Source organism: Schistocerca nitens, chromosome 5 (assembly GCF_023898315.1).
Source record: "Schistocerca nitens isolate TAMUIC-IGC-003100 chromosome 5, iqSchNite1.1, whole genome shotgun sequence".
Lineage (NCBI taxonomy): Eukaryota > Metazoa > Arthropoda > Insecta > Orthoptera > Acrididae > Schistocerca > Schistocerca nitens.
In genome coordinates this window covers 449,883,476-449,898,553 of record NC_064618.1, presented here as the reverse complement: position 1 = coordinate 449,898,553, position 15,078 = coordinate 449,883,476, and the positions used below count along the sequence as shown (strand labels likewise).

Sequence of the window (15,078 nt, the reverse complement as noted above, 5' to 3'; positions counted from 1 at the left end):
GCACGCACCTTAACTCTTCTGTCATCCATCACCATATCATGGATTTTATCAATGATTTCTGGAGTCGTAACCTCCACAGGGCGTCCAGAACGTTCAGCATCACTAGTGCCCATATGGCCACTCCAAAAATTTTGAAACCACTTATAAACTGTTCTAATTGAAGGAGCAGAGTCACTGTAATGTTTATCAAGCTTCTCTTTAGTCTCCTGAGGCGTTTTGCCTTTCATAAAGTAATGTTTAATCACAACACGAAATTCTTTTTCATCCATTTTTGACAATCACTCGACTTCCTTGATTGATACGAATGCCAAACACAAAGAAATAGACCAATATGGCTGAAACTTGGTATGCGTTCATTCCGAAGATGCTACTAACTAAACATGACCTCGATATGCACCAGTGGTGCCATCTCTCGGACTTTGCACGGTCTTTTCAAACACCCCTTGTATGTTTGTGCAATCCTCCTAAGTGAATGATTTCTTAAAATTGAAATTTGTAACTTCAACTTTCATTTTTCTGTTGTCTGTTGTCACACAAGACTGGTCAGTGAGCAACTGGATAGAAGCCTGTGACCCACTTAGTGATTTTATGTAAGACCAGAATTTCCTCAGGATCTCAGCAAGGTTTTTTTTGTTAAGGTATGATGGTGGTAGTTGCTGTATGCTTTGTGCATCACTCTGTTTAAAGATGCACAGATCTCTAACAACTTTTGCCTGTCATTATTTGCACATTCTGAGAGTGCAACAGTGTTTGCTTCCTCAGCATTTTCTGAATTTTGTTACTAAACCACGAAGGGTCTTTTTTGTCCTTAATCCACTTACTCGGCACATACATGATTACTCTAGAACGCGATTTACAGGCTGTTTAAACTTTGCTCATAATTCCTTTATGTCCATCATACCAGAACTAAATTATGTTCATTCATTGTGTAAATGGGACCCAAACAACTGCTTATCTGCTCTTTCTAGCAGAAATACTCACTTAGCCTCCTTGATTAATTTATTAACTTCAGTAGCCGAAGTCACTTGAATGACATTGTGGTCACTAATCCCAGTCTCTATACTGACAAAGTCGATAAGGTCTGGCATTTTTGTAGCTACAAGTTATCTAAAATGTTCCCATTGTCTGTGAGTTGCCTATCTGTTCAAGACAGTTTTTCGAAAATATGTCCCAAACTACTTCACAAGACTGCCTGTCAGAACCCCCTGCAATGAATTCATAGACACCCCAGTCTAATGCTCAGTAGGTTAAAGTTGACTCCAGCTAATATTGCACGATCTAGGTATTTCTGTGCGACTGAGCGTGGACTTTCTTTGAATGATTCTAAAACAGTCACTGTGGAATCAGGTGGCCAGTGATTAGCTTGATTTCACATAGACCTGTTACACATGTTCAGATAGCTTCACAGTCACATTCAAATTTGATATCAGTAGAGATGGGTTGAGATCATGAGGCTAGAAAAGTGAGCGACTACAAATGTAAAGATCTGAGATGTCACTTTTCACTCCTTTAATTAACGGTAAATACTTTTCAATGAACAAACTGCCAAGTTAACCCTTTCATTTCCTGTGGCTAACGTTGTGTACATTAAATTTACTTTGTCTTAGCTGCAACAGAAGTATTTTTCCCGATGGAGGCCTGAGGTACACATTTGTGAATATTCAACATTTTCATCATATGGATGTACCTCTGAACGTTTGGTATCACTATGAAAATATCAGCAAGTCAATATAGCAATTCACAGAAGCTTGTGACCACCAGAATACACAGGTGTGGTTGGTTTGCGGTATTCCACTGTATAATTGAATATATTTATTACAATAGTGAATATTTTGTAATAAGTTATTTTAGTCAATCAAATGAAGCCACGTGTACAAAGTAATTTTAAAAACAGATACATATTTTTGTATAAATCTTGCATCCAAAATCATTAAAAAATCACATAAGTGCATTACCACGTAAAGAAAAATTTTCCTTTTTCCAGAAAACAATTTGGATCTGAAAGGGTTAAACTGCAATATGGAAATTATGGTAAACTGTAGATCCTCCTATAAGTGGCTGAGTCAGTCCATTTAGGCACACTGGACTCGCATTCGGGAGGACGACGGTTCAATCCCGTCTCCGGCCATCCTGATTTAGGTTTTCCGTGATTTCCCTAAATTGCTTCAGGCAAATGCCGGGATGGTTCCTTTGAAAGGGCACGGCCGATTTCCTTCCCCATCCTTCCCTCACCTGAGCTTGCGCTCCGTCTCTAATGACCTTGTTGTCGACGGGACGTTAAACACTAATCTCCTCCTCCATCTCCTCCTCCATCTCCTCCTCAGTCCATTTAGAGGACCATACCTAGTAGTAAAGAATTGTGGTGTCCAGACTTTCAGGAGAGGGACAACTACATTTTTAAATGTCAAAAGAAAGGTCATTTATTTTGCAGTTGTTTTAAAAAGAAGAATCAAAAAGTGTTGATACTTCATGAGTCACTGAAAATTTCATATCGGTAAAATATTTTCTTCTAATATATATCTCTGTACTGTAAAATTTAATTGTTATAGTCAAAGTTTTCCACTCCTTCAAACTGTTTCAAACTCATAGAAAATAAAATCTGCTTTTATGCTACTAAACACTATGCCAATTTTACACCCAATTTACTATTTTGAGTTTGAACATTCAGATGCATTCAAGAGGTAGTAGATTTCAGACAGTTTTCTTCTTCTCATTTCTGAATTTCTAATACCTGTGAAGTGCAAACATAAACACAATAATTCCTGAAGATTTTTATATTGTAGTGTATCAAAATCTTCTGACAGAAACAAATCCAACCAGATGAAGTTGAGGCACTCCATGAAATGGTGCAAAAGCTTCACTCTGAAAAACCAGTTACCTGACAAGTACAACTTACTCGCTGGTTACTGATGGCTGTAACCTATTCAGTGTGGACCCAGTGGATGTCAGTTTTTTCTTCCAATCAAACTACTATTTCCCCAGGGAGCTCTTATTATCTTATTTATGCCAGAGCTCCCAATAGTGTAAATCCTTGATCCCTGTGCCGATTTAGGCATTCCAAGAACATTGAACTTAGCCTCAAGAAATGAGATGTCTTATGATGGCTGAAACATATGCCCCACAAGAGACAGCATCTCTTCTGTAGTTATATCATGATGTGACTGCTGTCCCTCTATCACACAAGAGCTTTTCCCTAGAATAACTTGATCTGGGAACAGTTGTCAAATCACCCTCAGGAGGTGATGAGCTGGTTTTGTGAGCTACATTAATGGTGTAGTAGTATCAAAAATCCCAGGGACATCAGGGTTACTTAGTATTAGAGTGCTCATTCCAGATGTTTCCTGGTGCAGAGACTCAGGGAAACTGTTGACAGTAGTCATTGTATCTTCCCACTGTATTCAGAGAGTGGCCAATTACTCCCTATCAAAATAAATTTGAAAAGCTCTGAAGCTGATAAACCTGAGCTGAAAAAATATCAAGGAAGATTCAAAAACAAGAACCAAGTTAAAAGAAGTTCACTGCTGTTATCCCATGGAAAAACTGTAACTAAAGGAGACTTCAGACCATACTGTTGTGCAATAATTTATCTCTCATAATTCTGCAATTTTTCATTTTCTTTTGATATTTCAGGGCATTCTTTGATGTTTTAGTTAATTTCCTATAAAAAAAAATACTCTTAAATGTGTTTCCCTATGGTGCTTCTTGTGGTAATTGTTAGCTTGATTAATAACTGATTTCTCTCTGTAAGCCCATCCCTTTGTTTATCAGTGGTTTATCTTGCCCTGTTCTTGAGTGACTTTTCATTTCACTGTTTGCTTACTAATTGTATTGTAATAGTTGTTAATAGAAAATATTTTTATTTGCAGAAGAATTTTGCTTCATTGGTTCATCTTGTTAAAATTGATTTGAGCAACAACTTTCTGACAGAGCTACCTGAAAACTTTGGTGAACTGGTACAATTAAAGCATCTGGATCTTTATAATAATAAAGTAAGTATATGATTTTTCCTAAAAAATATTTGGCGTATAAAGTACTTTGCGGATGGATAAACATTTTGATTTTTACTTCTATTACAAGTCTTGAAATACTAATTAATATTGAGGTCATTGTTCTGTGCATTTTCATTTATGATGTGTATGTTAGATGTTGACTGTGATGCGCAGTATGACTAATATGCTACAAAAGTACTCTTAAAAAAAAAAAAAAAAAAAAAAAAAAAGCACAACTTTGATCAGGTTTGATAACCAAGAGAGATTTTTGATGATATTGCTGTCTGCGGCGAAAGTGAAGAAGAATAACAGGATCTGTTGAATGGAATGGTCAGTCTAATGAGTACAGAATATGGATTGAGAGTAAACCAAAGAAAGATGGAAGTAATGAGACGTAGTAGAAATGAGAATAACGAGAAACATGGATTTGTGATAATGAAGTAGATGAAGTTAAGGAATTCTGCTACATAGGTAGAAAAATAAATTGTGACGCACAGAACAAGGAGGACATAAAAATCAGACTAGCACTGGCAAAAAGGGCATTCCTGACCACAAGAAGTCTACTGCTGTCAAACAGATTTTAATTTGAGGAAGAAATTGCTGAGAATGTGCATTTGGAGCACAGCATTGTATAGCAGTGAAACACGGATTGTGGGAAAATTGGAGAAGAAGAGACTTGAAGCATTTGAGATGTGGTGCTACTGAAGAATGTTGAAAATTAGATGGACTGGTAAGGTAAGAAATGAGGAGGTTCTTTGCAGAATTGGCATGGAAAAGCTTATAAGGAAAACTCTGACTGGAAGAATGAACAGGATGGAAGGATATCTGTTAAGACATCACAAAATAACTTCCATATTACTAGAGAGAGCTGTAGAGAGTCAAAACTATAAATAATAAAAGATTGGAATACATCCACCAAATAATTGAGGATGTAGGTTGCATGTGCTACTCTGAGATGAGTAGGTTGCCTCAGGAGAGGAAGAATCATTCATTACCTCTATATTACTACTTTACATGGTTTCTATTCAGAGTGAGAGCTAGATTTGATTATTGTGTTACAATAAACACAAGAGCAGTTTGCTGCCTCGTAAAGCAGCGAACAATCTGACATTATATCTCTGATTGCCATGAAACTCGTATTTGGATGTATGGTTTTTAACAGCTTATGTCCACTTCATCATATGGGCCTGTCTGGGGTTCATCAGTGAAATAGAACCAGTGAAATATATTTTATATGCTATTATTTTTATGCCTGGAAATGTGTTTTTATTCCACTACATGAATGGCCATGTGCATATTTGTTGTGGTGGTGGTTTATAATGTGTGACACATTACTGTTCCATGTTACCTGTTAGTGTACCTATATTTGATATGTGCAAAATGAAAGTTGTGATGTTGGCTATAATAATGTTAAAAATTTTACTCTATGGTAATTATAAAAGTAAATATATCTAAGCTCTGTAAAGAACATAACACTCTTTCAGGTATTGTTTGGTTATAAAAGTTCTTTCTTTCAACATAGCTGCAACACCTCCCATTAAGCATTGGACAGTTGAGGAACCTGCGTTGGCTTGATCTGAAAAACAACCCACTTGTGCCAGCTCTTGCTGAAGTGGTTGGTCCATGCTTGGATGCAGCTCAGTGCCAGAAAGCTGCTCGCACAGTGGTGCCCTTTTTACAGAATATGCAGGTGCAGATTGCTGAAGAACGTGAGCGTAGGCAACAGCAGAGAAGGAGACAGCGTGGTAAGTTTTATTTATTTATAAATATATTTATTTAATCAAAGGATCATCTCACAGTGATATAGAAGTTGTCATGGTAATACAATAAAAATCAATTGCTCAAAGTATATACACAGAATACTGAAGTATGCTCCGTAAGGATAGGATAGCCTTGATGAAGGAACTGTCCCAGTATTTGCCTGAAGTTACCGAGGAAAACCACAGAAAACCCAAATCAGGATGGCTGGACAGAGTGAACGCCACCCTCCAAAACATGAGGCCAGCGCCTTAACAGCTGCACCTCCTCATTCAGTTGTTCCTTATTACACTACATTGTTTGATTTACTCGCCAATATCTTCTGATAACTAATAATATAAACACGCGGTTGTGCTGTTCATCACTGCACACACTAGGAACACCTGCTGATGACTTCTGGACCATGACGATGCTGCTATGCTCCTTGCAGTAACTACAGCCTGTTTGGACAACCAATTCTTTGACCACCAGTGTTCAGGTATGATCCATGTTTCCTTCCTGTCCTCCTCTCTGTCCACCTGAAAAAAAACTGTGTCAGCAAGACATTACTGTCTTGCACTTTAGATCCTGATGCATTACTTTTTTGCAAAAACAGTGAACTGTGATCATGAATTGAAATCCTCGAAGTAATCTCAATTGTGTGGTATGCATTAGTTATAATGAATGTTTTAGCTGTCTTTCTGAACAGATGTCTTTCATTTCATTGGTCAGTTTATTATAAAATTTTATTCGTGATAGAAAATACTGCCTTGAGATCTGTGCTTTTTTTCCCTTGGTAAGTGTAGGACCATACTGGCACTTGTTCCATGAATATGTATAGAAATATTGTGATGCTGTCCCTTCTTCTCTGTGCACTAACTTTACTCGAGATATGTTGTTTTACCAACCAATCGGCGTGTAAGGAACCTGTGCGCACCTAGGTTATGTCATTGACCTATGGATACTCCACATGAATCCGCAGCTTGTGTAACTACCCCCATATTTATCCACTATCTCATGATAGTATTCCATCCCTACTTTACTGTATGTGATTACACAGAGATGCTGAGGGCGAACTTGAATGTACCAAATTTGGTGTAAAATAACTGCTTCCTGTGACTCTGATAAACAAAATGTTATTTATGAAAGTACACCACTTGTTCTCCAGCCAGTAATAACTCTAATCAATAAAATATTAAAATTCAGTGATAGGTCCTCACTATCATTCCATAGTATAAACCAGTAAAAAGCAAAATGCTAAATCGCTTGCAACAGCATTTAAAATGCACATCTCTGTATTTTGCAATAACATATAGTGACAAGTGCCATTTCATGTCACCGATGAGCCGTTATAGTGATTCAGTGCACTCACAAAAACTGATCTAGATTATTCAGCCTGGAATACATCTATAGCAATGCACATATATATTATTACAGGACAGTAGTTTCATCTGCACCTGGGTTCTTTGTGGCTACACACTCCCACCTGACCATTGACTGTCCACTGCTACTGACCAACTACTCAGTTCTCTGATCGTTTAGCTGCAGTGTCACCCCTTAACTTGTACTAATCTTTCTGTAACAGTTTACAGTTCCTATTAATACAAGAACACCCCCTTGTTTCAGACAGTGATTTCTGCTACTCAGCTGTCCTTACAATTTCTTATTCCAACCTGCTGACTCCACATGACCTTCACGCTATTAGTGGAATAATTAACAATGTTATCCCTGATATGCACTACAGATTGGTAGACGTACTCACTTGCTGCAGTAAGGATACCCCACTTTTGAGTAGCCCTTTACAGTGAGCCCAACTATGACTTATAGTTATTATTCTTATGGCCTTTTCTACACTTGGAAAAACTGTGTCCATGTTTCGTGCCTTCAGTTGACAAAAAAGAATCGCGTATCTAAGAACGGGATGTATGTAGGAATAGTATGTCACCACAAAGACATTTGCTGTTACAAATTGTAACAAAAAACCCAAAGAGCATAACACACTGACGGTGTTCTTTTTACAGGTATCTCTGTGTGCTCAATCCACATTAACTGATAATCAATATTAAGCCATAAAAACTTTGTGCTTGTTACACAATCTATAGATTTATCATCTACACCTAATGTGAAAAGTTGTTTTGTCTCTTTGTGCCAAAGTGCATACTGTTCATTTTTATTACTTCAGTGTAAATTTATTATCTACTGCCCAACTGAAAACATTCCTGAGGGTTTCATTTGCTTTCTCTAATAGGAGCTCTGGTGTTTTATCAGTGACTATGTTGTTGCTATCATCAGCGTAGAGAACTTTTTCTCCATGTCTTATACTATCTGCAAATGATATAAAGAACATAAATGGACCCAATACACTACGCTGAAGAACACATATGTTTATATATTTCTTGTCTGACAGTTGTTCCACTTAAAAACTTATCAGCAGATTTTGTACCCTGTTTTCCAGAGAAGACTGGAACCACTTGTTCGCTGTTCCTCTTGCACCTCGTGCTTATAGCTTGTTTGGCAGTATTTTATGGTCAACAGTGTCAAAAGCCTTGGACAAGTCTAAGAATGTGCCTGAAATACACTCATCCCTGTTGAGAGCTTGAAGTACACTTTTGTGAACTCGGTAATGGCCAATATTAAACTTTTTGCTATTTTGAAGCAAAACTGTGTTTCCCCTCTTAAAGAGGTTATATTTATTCATGTAACTCATTAGTCTATCGCTCATAATGCATTTGAGAAATATGGCAGTAATGAAACTGGCTAGTAGTTTTCAATACTTTCTGCATTACCATTCATTAGTAAGGGCGCAACTCATGGATGCTTTACAAACTGTGGAAAAATATCTGAACTGAAGGACTCATTTATAATTTGTTAATTGGGCATCAATGCTGTCTCTGTACTGATAGAGTTTTTTTGACTTTAAGCTCTGTTATGGAAAACATAATAACTTATCTTGTTGTGTGGGATGTTGTGGGTGCTACAAGCGCTTCAGTAAGACTTAACTGCAACTCCTCTGCAATACATCATCCGCAAAATTTGCCTGTTCCTGAGGATGTTCTGTTATTCTACCTCCATCTTTGATTTGTATTTTAACAACTTGTGCTTGCCTTTTCTATTTTCTTGTCTATCTGGAAATAAAACATTTGTCCACACTATATTTTTACCTTTCCCTGAGAGCTAGTGGGTGGCCAGTCCCCTGTTGCCCCTGGTATTGGTGCCCTTGCTATGATGATAATCTGGGAGCTGTGGAGTAGTGCAGTGCTTTTTCAAAAAACTGAGGAATTTAAGTGCATGGAGGACATGTAGCTTAACTGTTTCTTCTGCTCAGTTAGCCTTTTGTTAAAAATGATTGAAAAGTTTGTGGTGGGAATAATCTACTGCCAATAATGTAGTCTACACTAAAACTGCAGTTCACAAACATTTGTTGCAGTTAGGTGGTGCATAAACTGCTGTTTATGGCCAGTTCAGGTTCCTTCCACTTCAGTTATGCACAGATAAATGAGTAACCACATACACACTTGGTTGATGTCCTACAGTATTGTTGTAATGCACTAAGTAATTTAACCCTAATGTAATAAATGACAACTGTTGATGTGTGGCAAGTAAATCATTAATACAGTCACTGTATTAATCACTCATTACACTATCCTTCCAAGCAGATAATCATATCAGAATGAATAAAATATGCACAGTAAATATCAGTTTCGAAAACAGTACTTTTCATGACCTCACTCTGTTGTCACAGTTGGTGATATTGGTTGCAGTATTTTAAGATGGACTTTCAAATACAGTAATAATCTCGATAGAATTACATGGTTATCTTGTGTAAACTTGTGATTCTATTTCAGTAACAATGTTTTGCCCAAAGATGTTAATTACTTCAAAATTAAATGAGTGTAGATGTTGCGAACATATTTTTGTCATTGGTTGCTTGAATACTTTATTTCTGCAGATTTTTCTTCTGCTTTATTAGGAAGTCAATAATTGTGTATATGTTTGCGCATGAAAAATGATAACAAAACTTAAAATTACTGGTATTTGGCAATTAACATGGTCTTCAGGCAAATTTATTATACCAGTGGATTCAGAATAACCAGAAGAATGCACTGAATAATTGATGTGAGTTGAATTGGTCTTAGTTACAGATATGCAGTTTTCATGTCCTTACCATGTATTATGCCCATTCTTATCGGATATATATCAGAAATTTGGAAAAAAATTGTTATTTTTGGGAGGAAGAAAACATAGTAGATGAGTACAGATGCCCAGCTTGCTAAGTCTCAGACTTTCTGATACCTGCAATTATCCATTTATTTTCTTTAGCTGCTGCTGTATAAGTGGCTACTTTTGAAAATGTCTCCTCAAAAATTAGTTTAAGCAATGTGGAGACTCTAGAGAATTTAGCTTCTACATTGTTTTCCATATGCACATCATTCCAATGTCCTAGAAAAAGTATGTATTCTATGTATGTTCTGAGAAAATCCTTTTGTAGGTCTGCAGTTATGTAAGCTTTACCAAGCCCATGTTAAGCATGATTATCTAACAGTATTGATCAGAAAGGCCAATGTCTCCTATAAAAAAATTTAAAATGTTCCCCCTCAGAATCTTTAAGTACATTTTCTAAGACTGATGCTGAACTTGTTGATATCCTAGTAGCAATGTTTATCATTTGTGCCACGCTGAAAGTGCTTCCTTGACATCTTTGTCAATATTCACATCTCTAAATATTATGATGATAGTTTTGGGAGCTGAGACTCTTCCCAGGACTTCGTTTAATTTGTTATAGAAAATGGCCACATAACGACAAGATGAGCAGAAAACACAAATAATAATTAACTTCTTATAGGTGTCTAGCTTCATTAGTTTAACAGCTGCGATTCAAAGCGGCAATCTGCTCTAATTGCGCTCAGATCCTATCTAAATTTAAAATATATGCCACCTGTGATTCAATAAGTGATCCACCTCCTGTTAATGTAGTGCTACAGTAGCAAGTAGCACATTCATGTGATGATAACACTGTATGTTGCAATTAATTATCTCTGCATCAGTGGTCTGTAATGCATACTACCACATTGTTCAAAGACTGTAATTCAACTTCAATTTGGTGTTTGTTATTTTTAATGGACTGTACATTTTGATGAAAACTAGATCATTCCAAGAAAATTTCTTTTGTGTTTGTGCACTCCAATGTGGAATGCTCTATCTTCTGGGTACATGATGAAGAAACCTCTAAACTGGTAGATACAACAGAGGTGAAAAATGGACAGTCCTCCTATCCATGGTAGCAGGTATTTGACCATCTGTGGTCCCACACCCACCTGATATACTCTCACTAATTAACTCCACCAGCTTTCCTCTCCCAGTCTTGTTGAGATTACAGACCAAGTATGACAAAACACAAGTTGTTTGGTGCAATACCATTGCTTTTTCAGAACTGAATATTAAAGGAAAAAAAATTAACTGCAGATGGTACTGTACTTACTATAATTTGTTTTTCTTTCCTTTTCTTTGTTTCCACCGAAAATTCCAAATAGAATTGAAGAGTTTATTGTTTGAATACAACAGGATTTTTTCTTATCGATATTCTGAGACTGAAGTGATAAAACCAACAAGTTGTTTTGGTTTTGTTGAGGTATGAGACCTTAAGAGGGGTAGGACGTCAAACGGGCCGATCCGGACAGGAGAGGCACCACAGGACATTTTACTTTCACAAATAAATTCATAAAACTTCGTCACCATGACCAGGAAGGTTTCAGGATTCACACTAATAGCAGTGGAAGTTCAAAAACATAACAAAATAATTTTTTTTACATACGAAATTTCATCATTTTTCACTTACTGTTGGCTGCATTTATTGCTATAGGTATACTTTTCTTCATAAGTAAGAGAGATTCTTCGATGAATTTTGCACAGCATACAAACCATACTTACAGGTGTATGCAACTCTAGAATTTTCCAAATCTTTTAAAAACTCTAATAAAACTTGAGATAAATAACTATAACATTTGAGTTTTTTCCAAACATGAAGTTTAAGATGTGACAGGTCATTCATTTTTTCATAAATTAAATAAATTGTAGAGTGTCATACACCTGTAAGTATGGTTTGTATACTTGTAAAATTCATTGAAGAATTTCTCTTACTTATGAAGAAACCAGATGGCAGTTATAAGAGTCGAGGGACATGAAAGGGAAGCAGTGGTTGGGAAGGGAGTGAGACAGGGTTGTAGCCTCTCCTCGATGTTGTTCAATCTGTATATTGAACAAGCAGTAAAGGAAACAAAAGAAAAATTCGGAGTAGGTATTAAAATCCATGGAGAAGAAATAAAAACTTTAAGGTTTGCTGATGACATTGTAATTCTGTCAGAGACAGCAAAGGACTTGGAAGAAAATGGAAGTGAAACATGGATGATAACTAGTTTGGACAAGAAGAGAATAGAAGCTTTCGAAATGTGGTGCTACAGAAGAATGCTGAAGATTAGATGGGTAGATCACATAACTAATGAGGAGGTACTGAATAGGATTGGGGAGAAGAAGAGTTTGTGGCACAACTTGACTAGAAGGAGGGATCGGTTGCTAGGACATGTTTTGAGGCATCAAGGGATCACCAATTTCGTATTGGAGGGCAGCGTGGAGGGTAAAAATCGTAGAGGGAGACCAAGAGATGAATACACTAAGCAGATTCAGAAGGATGTAGGCTGCAGTAAGTACTGTGAGATGAAGCAGCTTGCACAGGATAGAGTAGCGTGGAGAGCTGCATCAAACCAGTCTCAGGACTGAAGACCACGACAACAACAATGAAGAAAAGTGTACCTATAGCAACAAATGCAGCCAATAGTAAGTGAATAAATGATGCCATTTCACATGTAAAAAAATTTATTTTGTTATGTTTTTGAACTTCCACTGCTATGAGTGTGAATCCTGAATCCTTCCTGGTCATGCTGATAAATTTTTACGAATTTATTTGTGAAAGTATATAGACAGTGGTAATTAAAATGTCCAGTGGTGCCTCTCCTGCTCAGTCGGACCATTTGATGTCTTACTCCACTTAAACATGCATGATACACCAGTTATCAATATATCTATTTCACTGTGTCTTACCTTTCACAATTGTGTGTGTGTGTGTGTGGGGGGGGGGGGTTTACTTGCAAATGATGTGGACAATTTGCAACTGCAAATCTAGTCATAGTGGCCTCTCTTGTTACTAAAATATCTTTTAAAGCTAATATTCTAAACATTGGTACTTGTTATTGATTCCTCTTGCAAAAAGTAAAAGTAATAACATTGTTAAAAAATCTGAATGTAATTTAATATCAGATGCAACCTAAACAAAGCCAGGGACTTACTATTGCACAAGAAAATTCCTATTGCTAAAGTAATGAATTCCCAAAACAGTTCACTTCTTTCTGTTATTTAATTCAGAGTCTCACATGTAAAACCAGATTGGAAAATATGATATCAGAATAAGTTTTATTTACTGTCTTGAATTTAATAAACAGTAAAAAGTCAAAGGAGATATTTACAAATAACAGAAAAATGTATTAGAAAATTTGTAACACAAATATCTCTAGAGTTTTTTTTTTTTTTTTTAATCACAAACTGAATTAAATTACGGAACTAAGGTTTGGAAAATACATTATAAATTGCAGACTAGTGATGTTACTAGATACAGATTTTTTTTTCTTTTATTAAAAAAAAATCGCAAGTGACAATCTTTCTAGTTCATATGCATTTAACACGAATTTCTGTTGTACTGACGAAAGTGCAATTCCTAAAGTAGTTTCAAAACATTTTCTATTCAAAATGAGAAAATATAAAGCAGGGCTGTAATTACATCCATACCCTGTAAGTGAATATCAGTTATATACAAAAAATATTTTTAACATTATATGATTTTGCACGTCCATATCCTGTGCATATAACAATTGTCTAATTTGCAGAATTAGATGAACTAGCTGCACAGGAGAAAAAGAAAGAGCTTCAACAGCAGCAGCAACAACAGAAGAAGAAAAAGAAAGCTTCTAAATCAGCTGAAAAAATACAGGCAAAAACAGAAAATGGAGTAAAACATAACTCACGTCCTAGCCAATCCATTGTAGATGAAGAAATATCACAGGATCCCTCCACTGTGCCAAGGGGTAAAATACAAAGCAAACATTCCAGCACAAAAAAAGCTGGTAAGCTCTCTCTCTCTCTCTCTCTCTCTCTCTCTCTCTCTCTCTCGTGTGTGTGTGTGTGTGTGTGTGTGTGTGTGTGTGTGTGTGTGTGTGTGTTTGTTTTGAATCAATTAATGCATAAAACTGTTACAGCTGCATTACAGTAGCATTGTTAACTCTGTAACTGACGTCTAATAATTGTGCATTTATAAAGTTACCTAATCATTTGTGAAATTTACATTAATAAGTTGTGCATAACATTGTGTTATACACAACATTTCTACTTATTAAGTCTTTGTAATGTAGTGGACATTTTCTCAAGTTACAAAGTTACGATCTTTGTTTGCTTGTCTTATGTAATTGCTAAAACATGCTCTTACTATGATTACTGCACTGGAAGTTTATCGCATTGTTAGCAGTTACTTCTTTTTGTAGTTGCCATTTTCAATCTGAAGATTTGATGCTGTTCTTCATACTAGTCTGTCATCTGCAAACATCTTTATTTCTGCACAACTACTGCAGCTAGATCCATTTAAACCTGTTTACTGTTGACAAGCCTTTGTTTCACTCTGCAATATTTACTCCACACACTTTCCTCCATTACCACATTGACTATTTTTAGATGTTTTATATCAGCCAATTTGACTAATAGAAAAGTCTATTAGTCAAATTGTGCCACAAATTTATTTTTTTCTCAGTTCGATTCAGTACCTTTTCATTAGCTATTCAATCTAGCCATTTAATCTTCAGCATTCTTCTGTAGCATTATATTTCAAAAGCTTCTGAACTGTTTACTGTCCACATTTCACATCCGTACAGTACTACACTCGGGATGAGGCTGTTCCAGCACTGCTGCATGGGAGACAAGACATTCTTGGGTGCTTCTCTGTGTACCCTCAGAGAGATGCAGCCAGAATAGGCTAACCATCAGGCAACTCAATTGCATGCATTCTGCACATCCGAGAAGCACTTGGTCACCCCTTTCCACGTGTGCCTGGCCCGTGCAGTAAGGTCACATAGACTACAAACTGGCTGCCTGATTACCCACACATCGGCTGTTCGGTCATCCTTGGCCACATTTGCCACCAGCCACCCAGCTGCTGCTGGCTAGTACACAAGATGGAACAGCCTGATGTTGAAAAATATTTTCAGAAAAGACCACCTAACACTAAATTTATATTCAGTGTTAACAAATTTCTCAT

General features: G+C 36.5%; 1 protein-coding gene across 4 annotated transcripts in view; it reads left to right on the top strand.

Annotated features, from left to right (window-relative positions):
• LOC126259350 (leucine-rich repeat-containing protein 59-like) overlaps nt 1-15,078 on the top strand; it is an 85,853-nt gene that overhangs the window by 51,703 nt on the left and 19,072 nt on the right. For all 4 annotated transcript variants that reach the window (XM_049956071.1, XM_049956072.1, XM_049956068.1 and 1 more), the window contains exons 4-6: nt 3,867-3,989; nt 5,512-5,734; nt 13,661-13,897. In XM_049956071.1, coding sequence (XP_049812028.1) covers nt 3,867-3,989; nt 5,512-5,734; nt 13,661-13,897 — 583 coding nt within the window. The remainder of the gene's footprint in view (nt 1-3,866; nt 3,990-5,511; nt 5,735-13,660; nt 13,898-15,078) is intronic.